This window comes from Rhinatrema bivittatum, chromosome 1 (genome assembly GCF_901001135.1).
Source record: "Rhinatrema bivittatum chromosome 1, aRhiBiv1.1, whole genome shotgun sequence".
Classification (NCBI taxonomy): Eukaryota; Metazoa; Chordata; class Amphibia; order Gymnophiona; family Rhinatrematidae; genus Rhinatrema; species Rhinatrema bivittatum.
Window position 1 is genome coordinate 195,947,471 of NC_042615.1, and position 27,774 is coordinate 195,975,244.

At 43.8% G+C, this 27,774-nt stretch overlaps 1 protein-coding gene across 6 annotated transcripts in view; it reads left to right on the top strand.

Annotated features, from left to right (window-relative positions):
* Positions 1-27,146, top strand: part of LDB2 (LIM domain binding 2) — a 711,173-nt gene extending 684,027 nt beyond the window's left edge. For 2 of the 6 annotated variants that reach the window (XM_029590544.1, XM_029590560.1), the window contains 2 exons: positions 22,913-22,987; positions 25,616-27,146. In XM_029590544.1, the coding sequence (XP_029446404.1) occupies positions 22,913-22,987; positions 25,616-25,888 (348 nt within the window). In that variant the 3' untranslated portion in view covers positions 25,889-27,146. The remainder of the gene's footprint in view (positions 1-22,912; positions 22,988-25,615) is intronic. The other 4 variants (XM_029590552.1, XM_029590570.1, XM_029590580.1 and 1 more) reach the window with 4 other exon arrangements.
* The last annotated feature ends 628 nt before the right edge of the window (positions 27,147-27,774 follow it).

Consider the following 27,774-nt stretch of genomic DNA (forward strand, 5'->3'; position numbering starts at 1 on the left):
TGACATTTATCTACATGGGAGAACTGTCAGAAGGAAACCTTTTCTACAGTCTCATTGCAAAATCATTATCTAAAGTATAATCAAGTTACAGAAAGAGACCCAGTTGTATATTCTACAGGAAAACTGGTTGTTTAATAGATAAAAGCATAATTATACACACATATAACCCAATTATTGTACATCCAGTTATCATAATCAACACTAACCTAATCAGCATACAACTGTTACAGTGATAATCCCCTACACAACACAGCATGCATATTTAAAATAATAAATCCATCAAATGTTAAGAAGCATCTCGTTTTTACAATACTAATTGCATATATGTTGTTATTTTAATAAGTAATCATACAGTCCATCCCATATTGTACTGTTTCACTCTTAACAGATTCATCAGGGGACTATTGACTGAGAACAACAGCTTGGTCAGGAGACCATTGACTAGAAACAATCAATAAGAATTCAAAATAAAATCATCAATATAAATTAAAGTTTAACAGATTGTGGAACTGTATGGCATTGTCCCAGAGCATACGTAAACTTCCAAATGTGCTTAATTGTAACTACTGTTGAACTTGGGTAACTTGCTGTACATCTTCAATATCCAAATTTATAAATCGAGACAAAATTGCCTCTTAAGTTTATAAATTACACTCATAAATGAGCCATTAAAATATATTCTTACATGATTAATCAGCATTCACTTAAGAACCCCATACTAGGACAATGCCATATCCTTTCCACCTAAAATGAACAAAATATTTCCATTTATAGCATTATTACCACACTTACATACAAGTTATAAATCTAGAAATTCAGAGTTAAAGATCTAGAAAATCTTTAACTCAGCCCAACCTAACCCTAAATAACTATATTCTACATCCCAACTTATACTCTTTTCAAGTGGGATATTAGCTAAATAATGCAACTCGCCTTAAATGAGGCCAACCTCTCTCACACAAAGCATCAAACACCATGCATGCATGCATGTTAACCACAGCATCAAAGCTTTAAAGAACCGTGTAAAGCCACGCCTTGCTTATCTGCTTGTCAATCATACTGCACCCACGTGATAACTAATCATAATATTCATGAACCTCATACATACAAATAACTCAAAAGTCTCCTATACCCTATCTTCACAAAAACCTATGGGTTTTTACGCGCTTAGGTGGGCCTTACATGTGCCGGGCCAATTTTCAAAGGCCCAGCTACGTGTGTGAGTCCCGGGATTAGTGAAAGGGGCGATCTGGGGGGCGGGGTAGGGTGGGGCTAGAGGCGCCTAGCACAGCGGCCATTTGCTGCTGTGCCGGGGTTCGCGTGTCGGCAGGGTGCCGGTGCGTGCAACTTGCTCCTGCTCAGAAGCAGGCACAAAAGGTGAGTTAATGATTTGGGGGGGTTTAGGATAGGGATAGGGGGAGGTCAGGCTATAGGGGGTTGGGAAGTTCCCTCCCAGTCCGCTCTATAATTGGAGCGGACTGAGAGGGAACTGGGGTAGGCCCCGATGCGTCACCACACATAAATGCAAAAATATTCCCCCCCCCCCCCTGCATGTGCCAACCTGACATTTTATAACATGCGCGCACCAGTGCATGCATGTTATAAAAACACACGGCCATGTGTGTGCGCTGGGTAGCACGAGCACACGGACGCGCAGGTTTTTAAAATCTACCCCTATATATAGACATAAAAAAGATGCAGAATATTATTGCATCTACATATTTAAACAACAAATCCCTTATCTCTACTTGAACCTATTTTTACACCTGAAAAGGACATTAAATGTTACAGTCCAAGACCCAATGTCATTAAGAACATAAGAAAATGCCATACTGGGTCAGACCAAGGGTCCATCAAGCCCAGCATCCTGTTTCCAACAGTGGCCAATCCAGGCCATAAGAACCTGGCAAGAATTAACTGATATCATATTACTTTCAGTAAAACCCAGAACTTCTGTTAAGAATCTCTTAAAAGAAACATACGGAATTTCCCCAGCTATTCTGGGGAAATTCATAACTCTTAAGTTTAATTGTCTTGTATTATTTTCAATTGTTTCTAATCTCTTAGAACATACAGCCTGATCTTTTAATAAAGCCATATTGACAACCTGTATGGATTTAATGTTCCCTTCTGCTATATCAATTCTTGAATCAAGTTCATTTACTTGCTGTTGTATTCCGGTAAACTTCTGAGATAAATTTGAGGATACTGTATCTATCTTTTTCTCCAGTCTATTGACAGTCACATTTAACCCGCTGACCAGGTCCCATAGTGACCCCAATGTGACCGTTTCAGGTCTAGGTGTTTTGGGCCTCACAACCTCAAACTGTTCTTGATGAGAAGAGTTATGTTGTTCCTTAGCAGACACTGCTGCTAATAATTCTACCTTCTTTTGGTCCAATTCTGCTGCAGAAGCAGCTCCCTCTAAAGCAGACGGATAACTAACCACTTCGGTAAGTTCCGTTGCTGCTGCTTCGTCAGCAACACGTTGGCCTGGTGGAGGCCGCATAACAGGGCTAAGGGAAGCCTCGTCCTGGGGAGCCTCTTGTTCTTCTACCAAGGGGCTTCCAATGGATTCACTGGAGCCCTTAAAATCCAATTGTTGCATAAATCTATTTCTAGCTGTAATAAGGGAGGTAGGGGTTCTGAGGGAAACACCTTCACTTTCCCTTTTCTTTTGGCAGGCATTATGACTAAAGAAACAATTCTATTCCATGTAACCATTGCTGATGTCAGTGGCTATTCTCTAAGTGAACTTAATAGCAGGTAATGGACTTCTCCTCCAAGAACTTATCCAATCCTTTTTTAAACACAGCTATACTAACTGCACTAACCACATCCTCTGGCAACAAATTCCAGAGTTTAATTGTGCTTTGAGTAAAAAAGAACTTTCTCCGATTAGTTTTAAATGTGCCCCATGCTAACTTCATGGAGTGCCCCCTAGTCTTTCTATTATCCGAAAGAGTAAATAACCGATTCACATCTACCCGTTCTAGACCTCTCATGATTTTAAACACCTCTATCATATCCCCCCTCAGTCGCCTCTTCTCCAAGCTGAAAAGTCCTAACCTCATTAGTCTTTCCTAGAGGTGTGAATCGTGTAATCGATCGTCTTAACGATCGATTTTGGCTGGGGGGGAGGGAAATCTGATCGTCGAGTTGTTTTTTTTCTAAAAATCATTAAAAATCGTAAATCGGGGGAGGGCGGGAAAACCGGCACACCAAAAAAACCCTAAAACCCACCCGAACCTTTAAAACAAATCCCCCACCCTCCCGAACCCCCCCCCAAAATGTTTTAAATTACCTGGGGTCCAGTGGGGGGGTCCCGACGCGATCTCCTCCTGCTCTCTAGCCACCGCTGCGTTGAGAAATGGCGCCGGTGGCCCTTTGCCCTTATCATGTGACAGGGCAAAGGTAGCGCCGGCGCCATTTTGTTTCCTGGCTCCTGACGTCACGCGTGCGGGAGATCGCCCCCGGACCCCCGCTGGACCCCCAGGGACTTTTGGCCAGCTTGGGGGGGCCTCCTGACCCCCACAAGACTTGCCAAAAGTCCAGCTGGGGTCCGGGAGCGAGCTCCTGCATGCAGGCCGTATTGCCAATCTTCAAAATGGCGCCGGCGCTACCTTTGCCCTCACTATGTTATACGGGCGACCCGTCGTCCGTTTGACATAGTGAGGGCAAAGGTAGTGCCACTATTCAAAATGGTGCCGGCGCTCCCTATATGCATCACCTTGCACTTATCCACATTAAATTTCATCTGCCATTTGGATGCCCAATTTTCCAGTCTCACAAGGTCTTCCTGCAATTTATCACAATCTGCTTGTGATTTAACTACTCTGAACAATTTTGTGTCACCTGCAAATTTGATTATCTCACTCGTCGTATTTCTTTACAGATCATTTATAAATATATTCAAAAGTAAGGGTCCCAATACAGATCCCTGAGGCACTCCACTGTCCACTCCCTTTCACTGAGAAAATTGCCCATTTAATCCTACTCTCTGTTTCCTGTCTTTTAGCCAGTTTTCAATCCACGAAAGGACATCGCCACCTATCCCATGATTTTTACTTTTCCTAGAAGCCTCTCATGAGGAACTTTGTCAAACGCCTTCTGAAAATCCAAGTATACTATATTATATACCGGTTCACCTTTATCCACATGTTTATTAACTCCTTCAAAAAAGTGAATCAGATTTGTGAGGCAAGACTTGCCCTGGGTAAAGCCATGCTGACTTTGTTCCATTAAACCATGTCTTTCTATATGTTCTGTGATTTTGATGTTTAGAACACTTTCCACTATCTTTCCTGGCACTGAAGTCAGGCTAACCGGTCTGTAGTTTCCCGTATCGCCCCTGGAGCCCTTTTTAAATATTGGGGTTACATTTGCTATCCTCCAGTCTTCAGGTACAATGGATGATTTTAATGATAAGTTACAAATTTTTACTAATAGGTCTGAAATTTCATTTTTTAGTTCCTTCAGAACTCTGGGGTGTATACCATCCGGTCCAGGTGATTTACTACTCTTCAGTTTGTCAATCAGGCCTACCACATCTTCTAGGTTCACCGTGATTTGATTCAGTCCATCTGAATCATTACCCATGAAAACCTTCTCCATTACGGGTACCTCCCCAACATCCTCTTCAGTAAACACCGAAGCAAAGAAATCATTTAATCTTTCCGCGATGGCCTTATCTTCTCTAAGTGCCCCTTTAACCCCTCGATCATCTAACAGTTCAACTGACACCCTCACAGGCTTTCTGCTTCGGATATATTTAAAAAAGTTTTTACTGTGAGTTTTTGCCTCTACAGCCAACTACTTTTCAAATTCTCTCTTAGCCTGTCTTATCAATGTCTTACATTTAACTTGCCAATGTTTATGCTTTATCCTATTTTCTTCTGTTGGATCCTTCTTCCAATTTTTGAATGAAGATCTTTTGGCTAAAATAGCTTCTTTCACCTCCCCTTTTAACCATGCCGGTAATTGTTTTGCCTTCTTTCCACCTTTATAATGTGTGGAATACATCTGGACTGTGCTTCTAGAATGGTATTTTTTAACAATGACCATGTCTCTTGGACATTTTTTACTTTTGTAGCTGCTCCTTTCAGTTTTTTTCTAATAATTTTTCTCATTTAATCAAAGTTTCCCTTTTGAAAGTTTAGCACGAGAGCCTTGGATTTGCACACTGTTCCTTTTCCAGTCATTAAATCAAATTTGATCATATTATGATCACTATTGCCAAGCGGCCCCACCACCGTTACCTCTCTCACCAAGTCCTGTGCTCCACTGAGAATTAGATCTAAAATTGCTCCCTCTCTCGTCTGTTCCTGAACCAATTGATCATTTATTCCATCCAGGAACGTTATCTCTCTAGCGTGACCCGATGATACATTTACCCAGTCTATATTGGGGTAATTGAAGTCTGGTGCAGGCAAAAACTTGTCACCACCAAAACTTGTCAGTGAATCTTATTTTAATGTTATAATGTTCCAAAACACTTTACACTTTCATTTAGAATGGCAACTCCGTAAAGCATCAAATTTCAGCAGTCCCCCGACACGGTCCTGTGTTTCGCTAGGCTGCATCGGGAGGGACCAGAGACATGATTATATCTATAAACACAAAACAAATATACATAGTCGATTGGTGGAGAAAGGCTACATCAACTACAAAGAAACTTTTAACATGTATTTCACATACCTGTGATAGCGTTATACGGAGCGCGAGCGCCCACACAGGTGACAGGTATTTAAAGTAGGGATGTGAATCGTTTTAGGACGATTAAAATTATCGTCCGATAATTTTAATATCGTCTTAAACCGTTATGGAACACAATACAATACAGATTCTAACGATTTATCGTTATAAATCGTTAGAATCGTGAGCCGGCACACTAAAACCCCCTAAAACCCACCCCCGACCCTTTAAATTAAATCCCCCACCCTCCCGAACCCCCCCCCCATAACTTAAATAACCTGCGGGTCCAGCGGCGGTCCGGAACGGCAGCGGTCCGGAACGGGCTCCTGCTCCTGAATCTTGTCGTCTTCAGCCGGCGCCATTTTGGAAAATGGCGCCGAAAAATGGCGGCGGCCATAGACGAAAAAGATTGGACGGCAGGAGGTCCTTCCGGACCCCCGCTGGACTTTTGGCAAGTCTCGTGGGGGTCAGGAGGCCCCCCACAAGCTGGCCAAAAGTTCCTGGAGGTCCAGCGGGGGTCAGGGAGCGATTTCCCGCCGCGAATCGTTTTCGTACGGAAAATGGCGCCGGCAGGAGATCGACTGCAGGAGGTCGTTCAGCGAGGGTTCCGGCGCCTCGCTGAACGACCTCCTGCAGTCGATCTCCTGCCGGCGCCATTTTCCGTACGAAAACGATTCGCGGCGGGAAATCGCTCCCTGACCCCCGCTGGACCTCCAGGAACTTTTGGCCAGCTTGTGGGGGGCCTCCTGACCCCCACGAGACTTGCCAAAAGTCCAGCGGGGGTCCGGAAGGACCTCCTGCCGTCCAATCTTTTTCGTCTATGGCCGCCGCCATTTTTCGGCGCCATTTTGGAAAATGGCGCCGGCTGAAGACGACAAGATTCAGGAGCAGGAGCCCGTTCCGGACCGCCGCTGGACCCGCAGGTTATTTAAGTTATTTGGGGGGGGGTTCGGGAGGGTGGGGGAGTTAATTTAAAGGGTCGGGGGTGGGTTTTAGGGGGTTTTAATGTGCCGGTTTTTCGATTTTTCGATTTTTAACGATTTTTAACGATTTTTCACGATATTTTACCCCCCCAAACGGCAACAATACGATTCCCTCCCCCTCCCAGCCGAAATCGATCGTTAAGACGATCGAGGACACGATTCACATCCCTAATTTAAAGAGCAGAAAAGGCGCAAATCTAGAGGATCTCGCGAGAGCTGTCAGCCAACCTATCTGTCAAAACGTCAGCAGTTCCATACACTCAGTCAAACAGGAACCATTCTATGTCTTTATTAAGACCTTTTGGGAAAACTGTATCCAAAGTGAAAATCCATCTCTGTTCCCTCCTTCCGAGAATCTCGGGGAAGTTGCCACCCCAAGGCGGGCGGCGAACCACCTCAATTACCATGAAGGAGAGATCAGAGATGGAGTGGCCCGACTGGGCCCAGTGAGACACCAGGGGCTCGTCCATCCGCAGAGAACGAATGTTAGAACAATGTTCTATCATTCTGGTTTTTAACATCCTAGTAGTTTTCCCAACGTATAGAAGTGGGCAGGGGCAATTGACGACATAGATGACTCCTTTAGTCATACAGTTGGATTCAGAGCGAAACTTAAAAAGCCGGCCAGAGGTGGGATGTGTGAAGCCGGAGGAGACGGACGTATGACTGCACATAGCGCAGTGACCACATGGTTGATGAAGGCCGCCTGTGACACTCTTCCTGTCAGTGGTGGGTAGTGCAGTGTGTACTAGATGGTCACGTAGGTTTTGTCCCCGTCGAAAAGTGAAAGGAAAGGAGCTGTGAAGTAATGATGTGAGTCCTAATGAGGACCAGTGGTGCCGGATCATACTAGCCACAGTCCTGCCCATGATTGAAAAGGGTAGAATACAATTATTGGCTCCATCCTCCAACTTCGTGGGTGAAAGAAATAGCCAGTCCCTGTGGGTATACAGAGCCCTCTTGAAGGCTTTCTTAACCACTCTGGTGGGGTATCCACGTTCCAAAAAACGGGTAGTCATATTATGTGCTTGCGACAAAATTTCTACTCGAGTAGAACCAGGCGGCGTAACCTTAGAAACTGACCCATGGGAATATTGTCACGCAAAGCTCTAGGGTGACAACTTTGGTAGGCTAGAAGGGTGTTACGGTCAGTGTTTTTTCGGTACAGCGTGGTTACAAACCTTTCATCTGACACTGAGATCAGAATGTCTAAAAATGGAATTTCACGTGGGTGGATACAAAACTTAAACTGTATATGATTACTCAAAGAATTAATCCAATCAATAAACATATAAAATTGTACATCCGTCCCGCCCCAGATGATAAAGACATCGTCAATATAACGCCGCCACAAGAGAATAAGCCTAAACCAGTCAGAGGAATAAATAAAATCTTTCTCAAATTGATCCATGAATAAACAGGCAAGGCTGGGGGCCATTGTGGCCCCCATAGCCGTGCTCTTAATTTGTTGATAGTATGTGTCCTGAAACTGAAAGAAATTTTTTGTGAGGGCCAGTTCGGATAGACACAGTAAAAATGATGTGGGCACCCGATGTGGCAGGGGACGAGTGTCTAGGGTGTTTTGTATTACTCGAAGGGTCTCATTTTGGGGAATATTGGAGTACAGTGAAACCACATCTAAATGGATGACTCAAAAGCCATGAAAAAAGGTCACCTTTGCGGAAGATTCTTCTTCCTCTGGGGACTCTTCAGCCGAGGACACGCTATCACAGCGCAACCGCCGTCGAAATCGCGGACCCTCATCTCAGGAAGTTACCCAAACAACCCAACCAATTCTTCCCCGAGATCTTGGAACATCTGCAGCTCAAGACGTTACAGCCTCAGTGCCTTTTGTGGCCTCTCGTTACTCTTCAATTGCTGCGTCTTTTTTGGATTCAGGCCAGCAACGGGACACCCGAGCCCTATGCCCCCATGGAGCCCCACCAACACAGAGCACACAGAGACCTGCCCGGATCACACGTTCACAGACCGACCCATGGCTGTAGCTCCAGAAACAGTATTTAATCTATCATCACGGGCATTAACTGCATCGGAATTAGGGGTCCTACGGCGGGGTCTCTCATTTGTTCCCACGATTAAGGGTGACCTGTTTGACTTGTTTGTGCACTTACATCGTTTTTTTCATTGCCTGAAATTGAAATTATTCTTTATAGATGTTCCATCCACAACTGATTTCTCTGTTGTCCATCCTAAGTCCCGTTGGATTCCCCCGGGTCCCACCGATGCACTACTTGGTGCATTTGAACGTGTAGTGTGTAAGGATGCATGTTCCATTTTTTCAAAAAAACAGTTTGTTCGTTATAATCTTTCTAAAGAGGATCTCCGGGCTATTGACGATTTAGCAAGTGACAGTTCAATTATTATAAAATCAGCGGACAAGGGGGTGGGATCGTGGTACAGAACCAAATAGACTATGAAGAGGAGGCATTACGACAACTACAGGATACTACTTTTTACAGTCCCTTACCTTCTGACCCCACCCCATCTCTAATGGTGGAAATCAAAGATATAGTTCATGAGGCACTAGACCGACATTTCATAACCAACAAAGAGGCTAAGTTTTTGGTTGCCTCTAACCCTATAACGCCCCTCTTTTACACTTTACCTAAGATCCATAAAACTTTGGTACATCCACCTGGCCGCCCCATTGTCTCTGGGATCGGGTCCCTTTTAGAACCACTATCCCAATTTGTGGATGTGTTTTTAAAACCGTTTGTCTCACAGATTCAATCATATGTTTGGGACTCATCCCACCTTATTTCAATATTATCCGAGCTGGCTGTCCTTCATGAACTTTTCTTTTTTGCCACCTTAGATGTGGTTTCACTGTACTCCAATATTCCCCAAAATGAGGCCCTTCGAGTAATACAAAACACCCTAGACACTCGTCCCCTGCCACATCGGGTGCCCATATCATTTTTACTGTGTCTATCCGAACTGGCCCTCACAAAAAATTTCTTTCAGTTTCAGGACACATACTATCAACAAATTAAGGGCACGGCTATGGGGGCCACAATGGCCCCCAGCCTTGCCTGTTTATTCATGGATCAATTTGAGAAAGATTTTATTTATTCCTCTGACTGGTTTAGGCTTATTCTCTTGTGGCGGCGTTATATTGACGATGTCTTTATCATCTGGGGCGGGACGGATGTACAATTTTATATGTTTATTGATTGGATTAATTCTTTGAGTAGTCATGTACAGTTTAAGTTTTGTATCCACCCACGTGAAATTCCATTTTTAGACATTCTGATCTCAGCGTCAGATGAAAAGTTTGTGACCACGCTGTACCGAAAAAATACTGACCGTAACACCCTTCTAGCCTACCAAAGTTGTCACCCTAGAGCTTTGCGTGACAATATTCCCACGGGTCAGTTTCTAAGGTTACACCGCCTGTGTTCTACTCGAGTAGAATTTTTGTCGCAAGCACATAATATGACTACCCGTTTTTTGGAACGTGGATACCCCACCAGAGTGGTTAAGAAAGCCTTCAAGAGGGCTCTGTATACCCACAGGGACTGGCTATTTCTTTCACCCACGAAGTTGGAGGATGGAGCCAATAATTGTATTCTACCCTTTTCAATCATGGGCAGGACTGTGGCTAGTATGATCCGGCACCACTGGTCCTCATTAGGACTCACATCATTACCTCACAGCTCCTTACATTTCACTTTTCGACGGGGACAAAACCTACGTGACCGTCTAGTACACACTGCACTACCCACCACTGACAGGAAGAGTGTCACAGGCAACCTTCATCAACCATGTGGTCACTGCGCTATGTGCAGTCATACGTCCGTCTCCTCCGGCTTCACACATCCCACCTCCGGCCGGCTTTTTAAGTTTCGCTCTGAATCCAACTGTATGACTAAAGGAGTCATCTATGTCGTCAATTGCCCCTGCCCTATACGTTGGGAAAACTACTAGGATGTTAAAAACCAGAATGATAGAACATTGTTCTAACATTCGTTCTCTGCGGATGGACGAGCCCCTGGTGTCTCACTGGGCCCAGTCGGGCCACACCATCTCTGATCTCTCCTTCACGGTAATTGAGGTGGTTCGCCGCCCGCCTCGGGGTGGCAACTTCCCCGAGATTCTCGGAAGGAGGGAACAGAGATGAATTTTCACTTTGGATACAGTTTTCCCAAAAGGTCTTAATAAAGACATAGAATGGTTCCTGTTTGACTGAGTGTATGGAACTGCTGACGTTTTGACAGATAGGTTGGCTGACAGCTCTTGTGAGATCCTCTAGATTCGCGCCTTTTCTGCTCTTTAAATACCTGTCACCTGTGTGGGCGCTCGCGCTCCGTATAACGCTATCACAAGTATATGAAATACATGTTAAAAGTTTCTTTGTAGTTGATGTAGCCTTTCTCCACCAATCGACTATGTATATTTGTTTTGTGTTTATAGATATAATCATGTCTCTGGTCCCTCCCGATGCAGCCTAGCGAAACACGGGACCGTGTCGGGGGACTGCTGAAATTTGATGCTTTACGGAGTTGCCATTCTAAATGAAAGTGTAAAGTGTTTTGGAACATTATAACATTAAAATAAGATTCACTGACAAGTTTTGGTGGTGACAAGTTTTTGCCTGCACCAGTGCTCTTGGTTACTTGCGGATGTGCAAGGGATTGCTTCTGTTTCGCTTGGTAATTGAAGTCTCCCATTATTACTGCACTACCAATTTGGTTAGCTTCCCTAATTTCTCTTAGCATTTCACTGTCCATCTCACCATTTTGACCGGGTGGACGGTAGTATACCCCTATCACTATAGTCTTCCCTGACACACAAGGGATTTCTACCCATAAAGATTCAATTTTGTATTTAGTCTCATGCAGGATGTTTATCCTGTTGGACTCTATGCCATCCCGGACATAAAGTGCCACACCTCCTCCCGAGTGCTCCTCTCTGTCATTGCGAAATAATTTGTACCCTGGTATAGCACTGTCCCATTGGTTATCCTCTTTCCACCATGTCTCTGAGATGCCAATTAAGTGTATGTCATCATTTACTGCTATACATTCTAATTCTCCCATCTTACTTCTTAGACTTCTGGCATTAGCATACAAACATTTCAAAGTTTGTTTTTTGTTTGTATTTTCATTCTGCTTTTTAATTGATAGGGATAAGTTAGAATTTTTTAGCTCAGGTGAGTTTTTAGTTACAGGCACTTGGACTACTTTTCTAATTGTTGGAACCTCACTGTCGGGATGCCCTAATTCTAATGCATCATTAGTATCCTTTAAAGATACCTCTCTCTGAACCATGCGCTGCTGAGCGACTGTCGGCTTTCCCCTTTGTTCTAGTTTAAAAGCTGCTCTATCTCCTTTTTAAAGGGTAGCGCCAGCAGTCTGGTTCCACCCTGGTTAAGGTGGAGCCCATCCCTTCGGAAGAGACTCCCCCTTCCCCAAAAGGTTCCCCAGTTCCTAACAAAACTGAATCCCTCTTCCTTGCACCATCGTCTTATCCACGCATTGAGACTCCGGAGCTCTGCCTGCCTCTGGTGACCTGCGCGTGGAACAGGGAGCATTTCAGAGAATGCTACCCTGGAGGTTCTGGATTTAATCTTTCTACCTAAGAGCCTAAATTTGGCTTCCAGAACCTCCCTCCCACATTTTCCTACGTCGTTGGTGCCCACATGTACCACGACAGCCGGCTCCTCCCCTGCACTGTCTAAAATCTTATCTAGGTGACGTGTGAGGTCTGCCACCTTAGCACCAGGTAGGCATGTTACCAGGCGATCCTTACGCCCACCAGCCACCCAGCTATCTACATTCCTAATAATCGAATCACCAACTATGACGGCCGACCTAACCCTTCCCTCCTGGGCAGTAGGCCTTGGGGAGATATCCTCAGTGCGAAAGGACAATGCATCACCTAGAGAGCAGGTCCTTGCTACAGGATCCTTTCCTGCTACACCTGGTTGGTGCTCTCCCATCATGAGACCTTCTTCCTCCAAGGCAGCACCAGGGCTGCCAGTCTGAAGTTGGGACTTGACTACTATGCCCCTGAAGGTCTCATCTATATACCTCTCTGTCTGCCTCAGCTCCTCCAGGTCTTTGTTAAAAATGAATAACGTGAATAAACAAAAAGAATAAAAGCTCCCAAAAACAAAAAACAAAAAAAGGGGAACAAAAAATGAATGGACAAGCCGAAAATGAAATCTTTGACTGTGCACAACCCTAGTATTTGTAAACTACATATGAACATTTATGTTTCAAAAATGTATGCACTAAAGGCCCAATTTGAAAAGGCCTACCTGCACCTATATTGGGAGATACGCACGTGGCTGGGCTGCGCGCACACATTTTCAAAGGCCCGCAGACACACGAGTATCTCCCGGTACGCACAGAAAAAAGACCTGTCGAAAAAGGGGCGGGCCGGAGGTGGGATATGAGTGGGGCATGAGCGAGCCGGAAAAGCAACATTTAAGGCACTGTCCCATTGCCTTGCGTGCTGGGAATGCCAGGCTCACGCAACTTGCTGTTGCTCTGGACCACGGGTAAGGAATAAAACAAAAAAATGTAGGGTAGTTAGTGAGGTTTTAGGGGTCGGGGCAGATAGGGAAAAAGGGAGGCAGGTAAGTTAGGCCCTAATCCAGAACTTCTTAAAACCCCGATTGTGTCACCGCGTACATTTTGTAAAATTTCCCCACCTTATGCATGCGAGTTGGCATTCACGAGCACATGCATGTGCCGATATAAAATCGGGCACACGTGTGTGCCGGTAGTGGACATTATAACCACGCACATGTTATAAATTTGGCACGTCCATGTGCGCGCACCAGGAACCATGTGCACATGGACATCCGTGTGCTGGTCTTAAAATTTCCCTTATACTTTATCACTTTCTTTAAAGCAGCTTAAAGTATGTGCACATTTTTTTTTAATCTGCATAGCAATCCAATATTCAAATATAAGTTATGCAAGTACTTTGTGTATGAATATCAGATTCGTTTCTTGAGGGATGTTAAAAGTACACACAGGGAGGGTAGCTTTAAATGAATTGCGAGAATTAAGTGTTGCAGTATATACACAAGTATGTGGCCACAAATTATTTTACTTTAGTATTTTATAACATGTGCATATCTCATACGTGCATATTATAAAATACATGTATGTTTACCTCACAACATTCATGTGTATACAGGTCAATGAGCAATTATCTACAAAACATTGAAACCATGTATTTCAATGCATTGAATGCATCTATTTTACCCATTATTTTTTTTTAAATATACGTGCATATATTTTACATATGAAAATAAAGTACGACTTTTCTCGCATGAGTCGGGATTTACATGTGTAAACTGGTGGATTTTACAACATATGCGCATGAGTGAAATAAACCGTTTAACTAATTAATTCACCAGTTTGCCCAGTCCTTCTCCAAGTCATGGAGATCCTCCTGATTCTTCAACCTGAATTCCCTCCAGTTCACCCAGACCTCCCACCCAGTCAGTACTACACAATAAACACCTATCGCCACTTAAGCCTGATTGTTAGCAGATCTAAAAATATGCAAGTTGGAAAATGTATGCATGTGTTTTTTAAAATAGCAACTTTTGCATGTAACTGTTGTCCCCACCAAGGAATGCCCTTTGACTGCCCCTTTTTACATGCATATATATGCACACAAAAGTGAAAATTTGCATATAATTTGGACATATGTTAAATATGGAATATTTGAGTAGCAGCTACTTACACACATAGAGGTAGATCTTCAAAAGATATGCGAGCGCGTACTTTTGTTCGCGCAGCAGGCGCAAACAAAAGTACGCTGGATTTTATAAGATACGAGCGTATTTTATAAAATCCGGGGTCGGCGCGTGCAAGGCTGCGCAAAATCGGCAGCCTGCGCGCGTTGAGCCGCGCAGCCTGCCTCCGTTCCCTCTGAGGCCGCTCCGATTTCGGAGCGGCCTCGGAGGGAACTTTCCTTCGCCCTCCCCCCACCTTCCCCTCCCTTCCCCTACCTAACCCACCCTCCCGGCCCTATCTAAACCCCCCCCTTACCTTTGTTGGCAAAGTTACGCCTGCTAAAAGCAGGCGTAACTTTGTGCGGGTTGGCCGGCAGCCCCGCTCCGTCCTCCGGTCCCGGGGGCTGGTCCGGAGGCCTCGACCACGCCCCCAGGCTGGCGCCACGCCCCCGGTCCCACCCCCGAAATGCCGCATCACCCGGCCCCGCCCCCGACACGCCCCCTTCAAAAAACCCCGGGACCTACGCGCGTCCCGGGGCTCTGCGCGCACCGGCGGCCTATGCAAAATGCTTGCGCCGGCGGCCTATGCAAAATAGGCACGCCGGCGCACAGGGCCCTGCTCGTGTAAATCCACCCGGATTTACGCGAGCAGGGCTTTTAAAATCCGCCCCATAATGTTCATTTGCATGTGTATAAAGTTTAGAAAATTCACCTCACAATTTTGAAAATATATCTTGTTATGATTTTCTTCTTTCTATATTCTTGCACTCAGATATTTTCATCTGAACTTTCAAAACTATCTGTGGTTCACCTTTTGCATGCATAAATGGGCCCATGGAGATTTATGTCAGTATTTTATAAACTGTTTGGTGGGAGCTGCACAGTTTATAAATAGTATACTACATATTTCTGGCCTGAAAGTAAGCAGGTATATTTCAGTATGTACACATATTTTTAATACTAGCCCATGCATACTTTCTTTACCCATATTAAAAATGCACACATCTATTTTACAAGCATATTAATTGTAACAATTCACACTTAATAACCCCAAATTAAACTAGCAGGCAGATATTTTATAAAATTATGCATGTATTCCACTTTTGCAAATGCTTACTTGGAATCACCAGTTTGCCATAATATCTACCAGATCATTAGGACCTTCATCAGTTCACCTAGATCTTCCAGCACTTCACCCTGAACCTTGCCAGGACATTCCCATCCAAAAACTGCAGATAAAAAAGTCTAATTTCATTTGTGCAAGTTAATTTTCAGGTGTATGTTGTGGAAGTGGACTCTTTGGGGTAGATTTTAAAAAGATGCACGCACGGGTCCATGTGCATGTGCTTCCTGGTGCACACACATGGACATGCAATTTTATAACATTCGCACGCCGGTGCGCGCATGTTATAAAATCGGTGGTGGTGCACGCAAGCAGGGGGGTCAAAGTTGTCTACATTCGCACGGCAACACATCGGGGCCTTCCCCAGTTCCCTCCCAGTCCGCTCCAATTTAGGAGCGGACTGGGAGGGAACTTTCCTACCCCCCTACCCTAACCTCCCTTTCCCTTCCCCTCTCTTCCCCACCCTCTAAAACCCTTTTTTTAAAATTCTTACCTTTTATTTTGCAAGTTACTTCAGGGCCTGACCTGAAGTAACTTGCATGTGCTGGAATGGTGCTGTCCTGGCCCGCCTCGCTCCAGCCCCTGGACCGCCCCCTTTTTAAAGCCCCGGTGCTTACACGTTTCCCAGGGTTTATGCACATGGCCGGGCCCATTTCAAATGGGCCCGGCATGCATAAGGCCCAGCCACGATTGTAAACCCCAGGGATGTACATGCGCCGGGGATTTAAAATCCGGCCTTTAGGTTTTAGGCTGAGGCAGGTTTGGCGCAGTCTGTAGGGAGGAGCCCTGCAGGTCCCCACCATTGGCAGGAGTTGCTGGCCATAGCAGAGGACCAACTGGAGCTTCACCAGCTCTTGTTCCCCTTAGGTTGTGAGTTCAGGGGCCAGGACTGGCTGGACTTAGGTTTGGGCTTCTCTGGAGGTGCATATCGAAGCGTGGTAGATGAGGCAGCCAGCACAGTGGAGCACACAGACAGGTCAGGACACAATCTGTACAGGCAACTGGCAGCAGAGTCTGAATGAGGTAGAGATCGAAGGCAGGCAGAGTTCAATCGACGACGAGGTCTAGGCTGTCGTTAATGGCAGGCGGAGGTCAAAAAGTGTTGGGGTCCAGTCCAAGGTCAAACCCAAAGATCAATATGAGGAGGATGACGAAGAGGAGGAAGACAAGGGACCACAGGAACATGAGGAGGTGTTGAAGATAGATGGGAGGAAGACTGACCACAAACGAAGAAGTAAAGAGACAAACCAGATAGCAGGAACCAAGGACAGAAGACACAAACTCAGGAATGCCACAGGAACCAAGAAGCAGGATACAGGATCAGGAACACTGGCCAAGCACTTCTCCAGGAGGAGTCAACCTATAGCTGAGGCAAAGCTGGAACAGCTCAGGAGCTCTTTTATAGGCCAGAGCTGCTGAGGTGCCATTGGGAACTTCTCGCCACTGGCTCCATAAGTTCAGAGCATATGCATGCTCATGTCCTAAGGAGGCTGGGCCCCATGGCTTCAGTGCCCTCCGCCTCATGGGGAGAGGATGGCCTGCAGAGGCAGCACAGCGCAGCTTGTCGCATGCAGGAGAGACATCCTGGCGATGGGAACACGCTGGGATTCCAGGAGTAGACGCTGCAATTGCCTGAGCCCACACTGGGAGGCCAACTGCGACACCAGGAAATTGTATGGTTGGGCCCGAGCCGGAGGTAAGAGCAGCGGGCCATTGCATAGGACAGTGGCCCGCCAATCACTACATTACCCCCTCCCTGAGGGTTTGGATTTACTGGGATGCGTGGCATGAAACTCTCTTAGAAGGCTTTTGTTCTCTAGTTCTTGCAAGTGCAGGGTCTGAATATTTTTCGCAGGAGAAAGGATGGTCACTTCAGGTTTACTTGGACAGAGAACATGCCCCAAAATTGGAGTGAGCTTAACTTTTCCCTTCTCAGGGTCCAGATAGGCAGGATCAACAGAAAGTGAAGATTTCTTTTCCCTTTCTTGTTGCAGAAGGGCATACAGGGTTTGTATTTTTGTCCTTCTTGGTAACTAATTACTCAAATCTTTTCATAGCTCAGTTGTGTTCCTTTTCCAAGTTTTTGTGTTTCAATCTCTCTTGACCGAACTGGACTTTCAATTATTCAAAAACTATCCTAAGAGTATTCTCCCAGAGGTGGGATGGTTTGAGCCTCTCTAGACTCCCTTCCAGGGGTGAGAAGGTTCAGAAGGGTGGCAGCCATGATCAACGAGCTGGGGAACTCTTCAGACCTCAAACAGGATCCTATGCAGCCTGGTCCCCAGCGGGTGAATTCCATCGTGGACCAGTCAAATTGTGGTTGGTGTCTCTGCAGCTCAAGATGATTGGGCTCATGGCTTTTGGAAGCGCTTGAAAGCAGATGACTTCCATGTGGATGGGTTCTACCCTTAACATGAGTGGTACAGTGGTATGATTCACCAAACCGGGAAGGGGGGTCTCCATGGAAGGAGGAGAGGCCAAAGTTGGTGTTAAAGGAATAATGGGAATTCGGTACCAGTCAATGAGCTGCTCTTGCACAAAATTTCCCTTGACACTGGAATCCAGTATGACTTGGGTGGTAAAGCCCATGGGGGTTTGTTGGAGAGATGGGGTAGCCAGACCAAGTGTCACTTGCTCTGGTGCCTTGGGGTGTAGGACTGTTCTCCCTTCTCCCCAGGCTCTGAGCCAATACGTAACCAGACATTCCACAATAAAGGCAGAGACCTAGTTGATGGTGTTGAGTCCTCTTTTGTTTGTAAGATGGGAATAACCCAGTTGCATGGGCTGCTCTGATAAACCCATCAATGGTGTGATGGAGTCAAGTATAGCAGAAACTGATATCCTGGAGAGACCCTTTTGAGCAGAGTTTATCTCACGAGCTCGCACCTGGAGCTGTCAATCTTCCCTGTGAGATCGATGAGACCTTCAAGAGAGGTGGGAAGTTCCCGCACCATGAGCTCATCTTTAATCTTGGGAGTCAAACCCTCTAGGAATATTGCGTGTAAACCTTCTACCTGCCAGTTCAGTTCTGTAGCCAGTGTTCATGACTCAATGGTGTGATGTATTAACGGTCAATTTCCTTGGCATAGGTGCAGGAGGTCCAGGCCCATTGTGAGCAGCCAATTAGGTTTATCAAAGACGTGCTTGAAGGCCAATATGAATTATGGAGGTTTGTGAGAAGAGAATCTGAGCACTCCCATAGCGGAGAAGCCCAGGCCAGGGCCTTCCATCAAGGAGGGAGAGAACAAAGGTCATCTTTGTGATGTCATCAGGGAACAGTGCTGTCTGGAGGGAGAAATGCATGTGGCACTGGTTGAGGAATCCCTGGCACTGCTTTGGATCCTTGGCATACCGGGGTGGAGCTGGTAATGGAATTATTGGTTATCAGGTTCCTGGGACTGGTGCTGAAACTGTGGCAGGCAATGGTGGGGCAGTGGGTAGGGTTAAGGAGTTCAGGCATGCAGCAAAATGATTCGTATCTACCTCAGCGAGTTCTAAGGATGACTGGAGGGCCTGCAGTTTCTGGGATAAACCTGGAATGGCTTTCAATGTGGCTAGATCCATTGAGTCCATGGCCTCAGTAATCTGTTGTGGAAATGGACACTTAGGCTGAGGTGGGGTTGGCGCAACCTGCAGGGACAAACCCTACAGGTCCCCACTGTTAGCAGGCAGAGCTGGCCGAAGCAGAGGCCCAACTGGAGCTTAACCAATACCAGTCCTCATTCCCCTTAGGTTGAGCCCTTAGGTGCCGGGGCTGGCTGGACTTAGGCAGGAAATGCAAATGGGTCAGGCCACAATCTGGACAGGCAGCTGGCAGTGGAGTCTGGATGAGGCAGAGGTCAGAGGCAGGCAGAGTTTAATTGAAGATGAGGCACAAGCTGTAGTCCGTGAAAGGCAGAGGTCAAACAGCATGAGGGTCCAGTCCAAGGTGAAGGCCAAAGATCAATCTGAGGAGGATGACAAAGAGAAGGAAGACAAGGGACAACAGGAATATTAGGAGATGCTGAAGACAGACAGGAGGAAGACTGACCACCGATGAAGAGATACAGAAACAAACCAGACAGCAGGAACCAAGGGCAGAAGATACAGACTCAGGAATGCCACAGTGGAGACAGGAAGCAGGATGCAGGATCAGGAACTCTGGCAAAGCACTTCTCCAGGAGGAGTCGACCTATTGCGAGGCAAGGCTGGAACATCTGAGGAGCCCTTTTATAGGGCAGAGCTGCTGATGTCCTCAGGAGGCGCCACCGGGAATTTTTCGCCACTGGCTTTATAAGAGCGGAGATATCAGCGTGCGTGTGCTCTAAGGGGGCTGGGCCCCATGGCTTCAGTGGCCCTCCACCTCATGGGGAGAGGATGGCCTGTAGAGGCAGCACATCATGGCTTGCCACGCGCACAAGAGACAGCCTGGCAATGGGAACATGTGGTGGGGGACTGGAGGTAGGCTGCCATCGCTTTTGCCTCCACAGGATGGCTGGCTACAACGCGAGGAAATTGCCTGGATGGGCCTAGGTCAGAGGTAAGAGCCACGGGATAGGACTGTGGCCTGCCGATCTCTACTAGGGATGTGCATTTGTTTTTCACAAATTAGACAATATCAACGATATTGTCTAATTTGTCATGGTTCAGTAGCACCGATATACGAAGTGATTTTTGCCGAAATTTCGGCAAAATTCGTATTTCATGTTCATGCGCACTAACAGAGTTACTGCGCACTGCATATCTCTTAGTGCACAGTAATACCAATTAATGCGCACTGTTTTTCTAGCTAACGAACTCCTCTGAATTGATACTTTTTAATTTTTAAGTAGCATTTTTTAGTGCGCACTAACATTAGTTACAGCGCACTACTACATACTTAGTGCACTGTAAGTTCTATTAGGGCGCACTAACTAACCTGCATTAACATCTAGCTAGTGCGCACTGTCTCGTTCAGTGAACTGCGCACTAATTGGTTGTTAGTGCGCAGTAAGGCCCATTAGTGTGCACTAATGCACTTCATCAAAAATTGCCAAAAAAAAAGTGGGAAACCGTAATTTTCCGCGGAGCACCCGAACCAATATGTTTAAAAGAAGCACATCTCTAATCACTACAGTGTAAAAGTATTCAGATAAGTACAGTAATGTATGTGTATAACCACTTGCAAAATAGCAACTTCATTACACACTTCTGTACCCCACCCTGGAACATCTCAGACCACCCTTTTTTTCCCTGTTAGCAATTACACACAATACTGCAAATATGCACATTCTCTCGAGGTTTATAAAATAGCATAGACGTCCATACATACTATTTACATGCATATATGCTATTGTTATGTGTGCAACCCCCATGTAATTCTTTGAAAATTACCTCATTTTATAGACAGAAATATATTTAGCTTATCTATGGCCCTCTTTAATAGTTCTAGGATGTCAAGTACACTCCTTATCTCCTTTGTTTCTATATTGAAGATCCCTTTTCCATCTAGTCTTTGCTGATATGATTACTGATTCACAACCATTGCGAACATTGCTATATTTTTATAACTTTTCTTCAGTCTTCACGATTACTGAATTGACCAAAACTGTCCATTCCAAAACTGGAAGGCAAAATATTTAACTAAAAAGGAGTTGGTTCTCTGTTAATCTCACAGAAAGAGAAACATTTTCCCCAATCTTTATTAATTCAACATACTCACAGATTCCTAAATAAGTCCAGCCAGCCCCGGCACCTAAGGGCTCAACCTAAGGGGAATGAGGCCTGGTATTGTAAGGGTACAGATCATTTTCTTAATTGAGGTTTTTGATCTCTTTTACCCCCTCACCTTCGCTATGCTGGCATAGCAGGAGAGAAACTCCTATCTGGTGTTGCTGCCATGCTATTCCTTTATGCTAATTACAGAGTGGCCCTAGTAATTACCTCACAGTCCAGCAGAAGAGAACAGTTTTCTGCTGGATGTTTCCACTGCCTCTCACTAGGCCAGTGCCAGCTCCTGGTATGGCCAGAGATCAGTGCTGCTTTTCTATCCCATCTATGCACACCACATCTACAAGAGAAACTGTACCATCAGTTGAAGGAGACCATGGGAGATGACACCCAGTATTCTGTCCCTTCACTATCACCTAGTCCCTAGTGTTCCTGCATAACTAGTAGCAAAACATGATAGCTGTTCAAGCTCCTTGTCATGCTATCATACCAACCATCACTTTTTAATAATACAATTAAAAGGTATGCAAAACCTGGTGAAAAAAGGGAGTAGAACACTCAAATCTAGCCACAAATGTATTATTAGTCTAATAAAAAAGATTCACCTATAAATTGTTTGACCTTTGTTACTATATTTTCATTGCTATTTATATGTATGATTCATTTATTTAATGTCACTGGCAATTTGCTATATTATAAATTACGTTGAGTATTGTGAAAGGCAATCTTTAAGTGAAATTGAAATAAATCAATAAATACTCTCATTTTAAAAATACCATGAAAATGAAATGAATCATTAAAGAAACAACATATCTATAGATAATAACCCTCTGTACATACGGCATTTAGTTATTGTGAAAGCCAAACCTGTCTATCCTGTTTCAGACAAGTAAATATTGATCTTATTCTCATCCCTCACCTTTCTCTACTTGCTTAGAGATTTGAACTGGCTTCCAACGTTTGAGCCATTTTAGAACTGGAATAGTTTTGTAAGACCTATCCTGCATGTTTTACCATTGTAAAAACTCCTTATTGATCAGGCTGCAGAAATAATGCAGAACTCCTAAATGGGGTTGCTTTTCAAAAACATTTGTGTTATGTATGAAATCAGATTGTATGTGTCTAAATAGCCTTTTGAAAATCAACCGGGTGTCTATGTGCACAAAAGTGTATACAAAACGTGATTGTGCACCTACTTTTTTACATGACTGCAACAGGTATTTTGGGGCAGAGTTGGAGTGGGGAAAGAATTTACATGCATAGTTTAGATGTTCTGACTGGGGACAGATGTAACTTTGTGCATGTATATCTTTGCGCATACAGGACCAACTCAGAAATTTTCAAAGCAGACTTATGTGTATAAGTCCACTTTGAAGCTTCAGAATGCAGTTTGCAGATAAAAAGTACCTACAGACTTTAGCCCTACCCGCATTGTTTTAAAATTCCCCTCCTTAAGTCTGAGATACTTGTCATTAAAAATGGATGGGGCAGTTTCCTACGGGCCAGTCAAATTTGTCTGCATCTAAAGCATACCAAGACTTAATTTAACCTTTGGTCAACCTTTAAAATCAGAAGCTGAAAAAAATAATTTTGCAAATAAGCATAACTGTGCAATACAGAAAAATCTCTCTAGAGAAAAGAATGCCTTATTAAGTGATACATGTATTGAATACACTGTTTAAACTAACCCTGCTTTATTTTCAGTGCATCACTACAAAAAAATGCTTAAGCCATACAACACGCCTCAGAAGGAATTATCGTGGAATACGGACCGGTTTGGTAAGTAATGGGCCGTGGCGAAGCCGAGAGCCTATTTTACCAAACCAGTTCATATTCCATAATAACCTCTGAGGAGGGTCAAAATGCTGTTATATAGCAAAATTTAGGTATAAATTATGAGAGAACCATTTTTTCTCTTATTGGGGTGAGGACTCAGAGAAATTATCATGGAATACGGACCGGTTTTCATGCTGAAAATTTTAGATTTATTATCACATGTATTTTAAACATTTCAATAACAAAATATGTTTGCCAGTATCAGCAGAATTTTATGATAGATTGTATAACGTTTTGTAACTTAATCAAAATGTAATGTCACACTGAAGAGTCTGACTGACACCATTATAGAATATCTGCTTTCTGGCTGGAACTCCTTGCATTTCTGGTATTCCTACCAGGAAAAAGTTACTTTAATTTAAAACAACAGTTGTACCTCTGTTTGTTCTCAACAGTGGGTCAGTTCTACTACCTGTCTCTTTTTATCACGAATAGTCCTTTGTTTAAAAAAAAAACCAGTCATCCCCCTACAACCACTATCAGTTTGAGGTTTCAAGACAGCCACATTTGATGAATATATCAGAATAATAATGGGTGGAAGGGGTGAAGGAGTTGGCCTGGCTGATTCCTCTTCCTCATTCGGACGTAGCCTCCAATGGGCATCAGCACCATAAGCCTTTATTCATAACTGCCCTTTAAGTTTCCCCTAATTTTATATCCCCTTCCAACTCACAAGTAGACTCATCTACTCAGAATGGGAAAAATCCTTTAGTACATCAGGCCCTTGGTCCAGATATTACAGTGACAGTCCTGAACTGGAGGTTGTGTACTATGGCTCCTTCTGTGCCCTAAATTCATCCAATAGGAATCACCATTGCACGACTGGAAACCCCCCCCCCCCCCCCATGCTCCCCATGAATACTTCTTCACAGCATCCCATCCCATTCCCCAGCAGACCCAGGGAGAAGATGGCCTGATCAGGGGTTCAGTGTGTGTATGATTATCATCATCATTATCCAGTGTAATTAACTAAATGCTGTAATAGCTGGAATGACAAAGTAGTAGGAGATTTCTAAAGCTAAAGAATAAGATATGTAAGGCAATCCTAACAAATATGCTTATGCCTACTAAATCAGACAGCATGGTCTGCTTTAAGGAAATGTCGCATGCTGAACTGCCAGTACCAAGTTCTAGAAAGTTCAGTTATCGCCCTCTAAAAGCTGGAAAGGCTGTCTGTGGAACCTGTAGCTGTACACATTGGTTTCCTCACCAATTTATAATGAGTGGCACTGTTCAAAGCTCCTTTCACAGGACTTGCAATCCATATTTAATGAATATTACAGATAGAACGCAGATTCCAGCATAGCACAAGAATTCACATACTAGCTTTCTCTGATTATAAGACAATTCCTAGATCTTCTGTACACATTAAGCACTCCACGCCACATTTATCCAGAGCTTTGATTGAGGACTAGCTTTATATAACTCTTAATATTCAGCTGGCAGTGCTAAAACTGGGCATATTACACATTTTCATTCTTAATTACTAATAGTCTACCCAGCTACCTAGGACATTGATGAGAAACATTATTCAATATGGCATCTTTCAAGCTGATCACTGACAGTTATTGTGGTGCTGCATTGTGCCACAGCAGAGATAATAAAATATCACAAAGGGTAATGACTGACTCCATTGCAGTTCCCACCTAACCCAATGAGACTCAAAGCTAGTTCTACAATTTAAAATCATATGCAAATGTATTCTAGTTCACACAGACCCATTTTTTTTTAAATGTGGAAAAAAAAAGTTACATTGCACAGTGTCATTTACTGATGTTCAATCTGACTTGCTCTCCACTTAACCTGTGCTGTTTTGTCTTATTTACAACAGCAATACTATGCTACAGTACAACTGGCATTTAGCTTTTTCTTGGAAGAAGGAACTGTAGTTGAAAGTACTAATTAAACAAAAATTCATATCTTGGAAATTCAGATTTTGATGACTTCTGGGTTTATCAACATAATTATAATTAGCGCTCTACATTTTTGTTGTATACCAGCTGGACAGACTAGTCCTCTTGCTGCACAGATTGGCACAGGGATGCCTGCACAGGATAGGTGACAGGCACCATGAAATAACAGATGGTAAATGCAGGGCTTGTTGGCAATCAGCAGGTTTTTGCTAATGACTTAATTAGCTATGCAAATTGTCAAATCAGTGTGAACATTGTTTTTATTGAAAACTTTACCTAAATTAATTACCACAATTAAGTAGCAAAATGTCAAGCATAATGGTTACAAATAAGGGCCAGTCTGACTAGGGAGAGCCTGGTTCAGGCTTTACATATGCAGGCTTATGATCTTTAGCGTAGTGCTCTGTGCAGATGAAACGAAGCGCGTGTTCAGAGAAATGTAGTTAACTTGTTAAAAGAACTGACAGCAACTTCTATGCAGCGTACTGAATGTTTGCCAACCTACACATGTAGAACACCCCAAGGCAGTGTTTATTTCAGAAAACTAATAAAAAAAAAACCAAAACTGTAAGTGCCATGGCACCAATGTCATTAACACAGAAAAAAAAAAATCCAATAATTTCCCAGTTAGTCTGTACAGTCTGTTCTTGTTTTTCAGAAGGACACTACAAAGTTAAACAATAACGGTCTCTGCTGTTCGCAGGATGTGATGGTTGTTGGAGAACCAACGCTCATGGGTGGAGAATTTGGAGATGAAGATGAAAGGTTAATCACCAGGCTAGAGAACACACAGTACGATGCAGCAAACGGCATGGAGGATGAGGAAGAATTCAACAATTCACCTGCACTGGGGAACAGCCCCTGGAACAGCAAACCGCCCACTAGCCAGGAGACCAAAGCTGAAAACCCTACCCCACAAGCTTCCCAGTAGGTTTGCATGCTCCTTCCAACAGTTATCAAAGGGCACTGTGTCCTCGGGGACAGGCTGAACCAGTCCCACCTTTGCCCTGATTGAAGATATGGATGTTGAGTCCTGCTTCCCTCAGTCAGACCATAACTGTAAGTTGATAGATACAGCTGGACAAACCCAGGACTGGTTCATCTTGTCGCTGATGGCCTGGAGTCATTTGTTAACCCTAGGCCAGTTCAGAACCTGCTGTTATGTACAGCAGTGGGTTACTGCTATCTCACAATATTCTGTAATTAAAGGAAAACTCTATACAGATAATCTATTTCGGAACTATAGTTGTCCGATTGTTTTTTGGGGTTTTTTTTGTTTGTTTGTTTCTTTGTTTGTTTTTTTTTCATTTGAGACGTATTATGCATAAGCTTCTATCTCCATTTTTCGGAAGCCTTCATATTGTATATGATACTGGCATTGGACTTAATTCATATAATTTGAGAATCAGTTATCAGTCCATGATAAATCGATGAAAAATAAATAAAGCTTTTTCCCCCTTCCAAATTAAGGCCTTATTTGAAAAAGCTCACCAGTGCTCGGGCTCCTTTTTACTTCAGAGCCATATTGTGAGCACACCAAACTTTGAAATACTGTAAAGTCCTGTGTGCTTTATCTCATTGCACTTGTTTCCTGTTTTAGAAACCTCAGCTATTGAAAGTAATTTTAACAAAATCAAATGTAACTGCAGTTCTTTCTTTACTCTTTCTTTTGAAGAGATTCAGCATTTTAAGTTGTGTTGCAGGTTCAGGGTTATTGATGCTGATGTAACAAAGTCTTGAAATGCCATTTTAGCATTCAATACAAATACTGAAACCCCATTTTTGCACCACAGACAAATATTTTTTTATGTGGGAAAAGAAGGAATCCTGATCCTGTCAGGGTTTTTGCTTTGTATAACTGCTGTTGATCCAGACATTTTAAAGCCATGTAATCTAGTAATTTTGTGGGGCAGCTTAATACATTTAAAGATTTTGTGTTTTTACTGTATTTTGGTTGCTTATGTTGATATCTCTTTTCATAGTACTTTTCTTGTATAATACTTTTGTAAAGCCCTCAATTGTTTTTTTTAATTCATGGGTATTTATGTGAAAATTAACGAGAACTAATTTTTTTCATTTACATATTAACATGCTCAGCACATGTAAAACACAGTGAGTCAGTGTGTTACAATACAGCTGTATTTTATGTATGCTTTACCAATTAGTGTGCCAATAAACTGTTAATAATAGCCTCTTATATTGTCTTTTCTGCATCCATCTTAACAAAATAAGCTTGTTTAGAGCTATAAATATTGTTCTAAAACAATGCTACAATCCAGTCATGGTCCTCAGCTGGGAGTCATGCACTAGGTGTCACCATTATATGGCAACTATGGCTCCCTCTTTCCCCTTGGATTCTGAATCCTACCTCTGTGGCATACCCAGTCCTGGGGAATGAAAGACCCAAGCTGGGAATCAAACCAAGGTCCCTCCACATCAATAGTTCTCAACCCACTCCATAGGACACATCCAGTGACCCAGCCAATCTTGGTATCAGGATATCCTCAATGAAAGTGAATAAGATAGATCTACATACATCTCATGCATATACATTGTGGATAATATGATACCCATACTGATTAGGTATGTCCCGAGGACTAGGCTGAGATCCACTGCTCCACGTGACAATGTGCAGTGCTGCCCCAGCCCTAGCAAGTATAAAATTGATTTTTGTGTGTATGTCTGTGGAGCAGAGTAAATGACATTAATTGAACATCTATGGTGGCTCCTCCCTCCTGTAAGCTACAACTATGTTTTGCAGACCATGCAATTATTGTCTCGCTCCACCCCTCTTCCCAATTATCTCTCAAATATCCA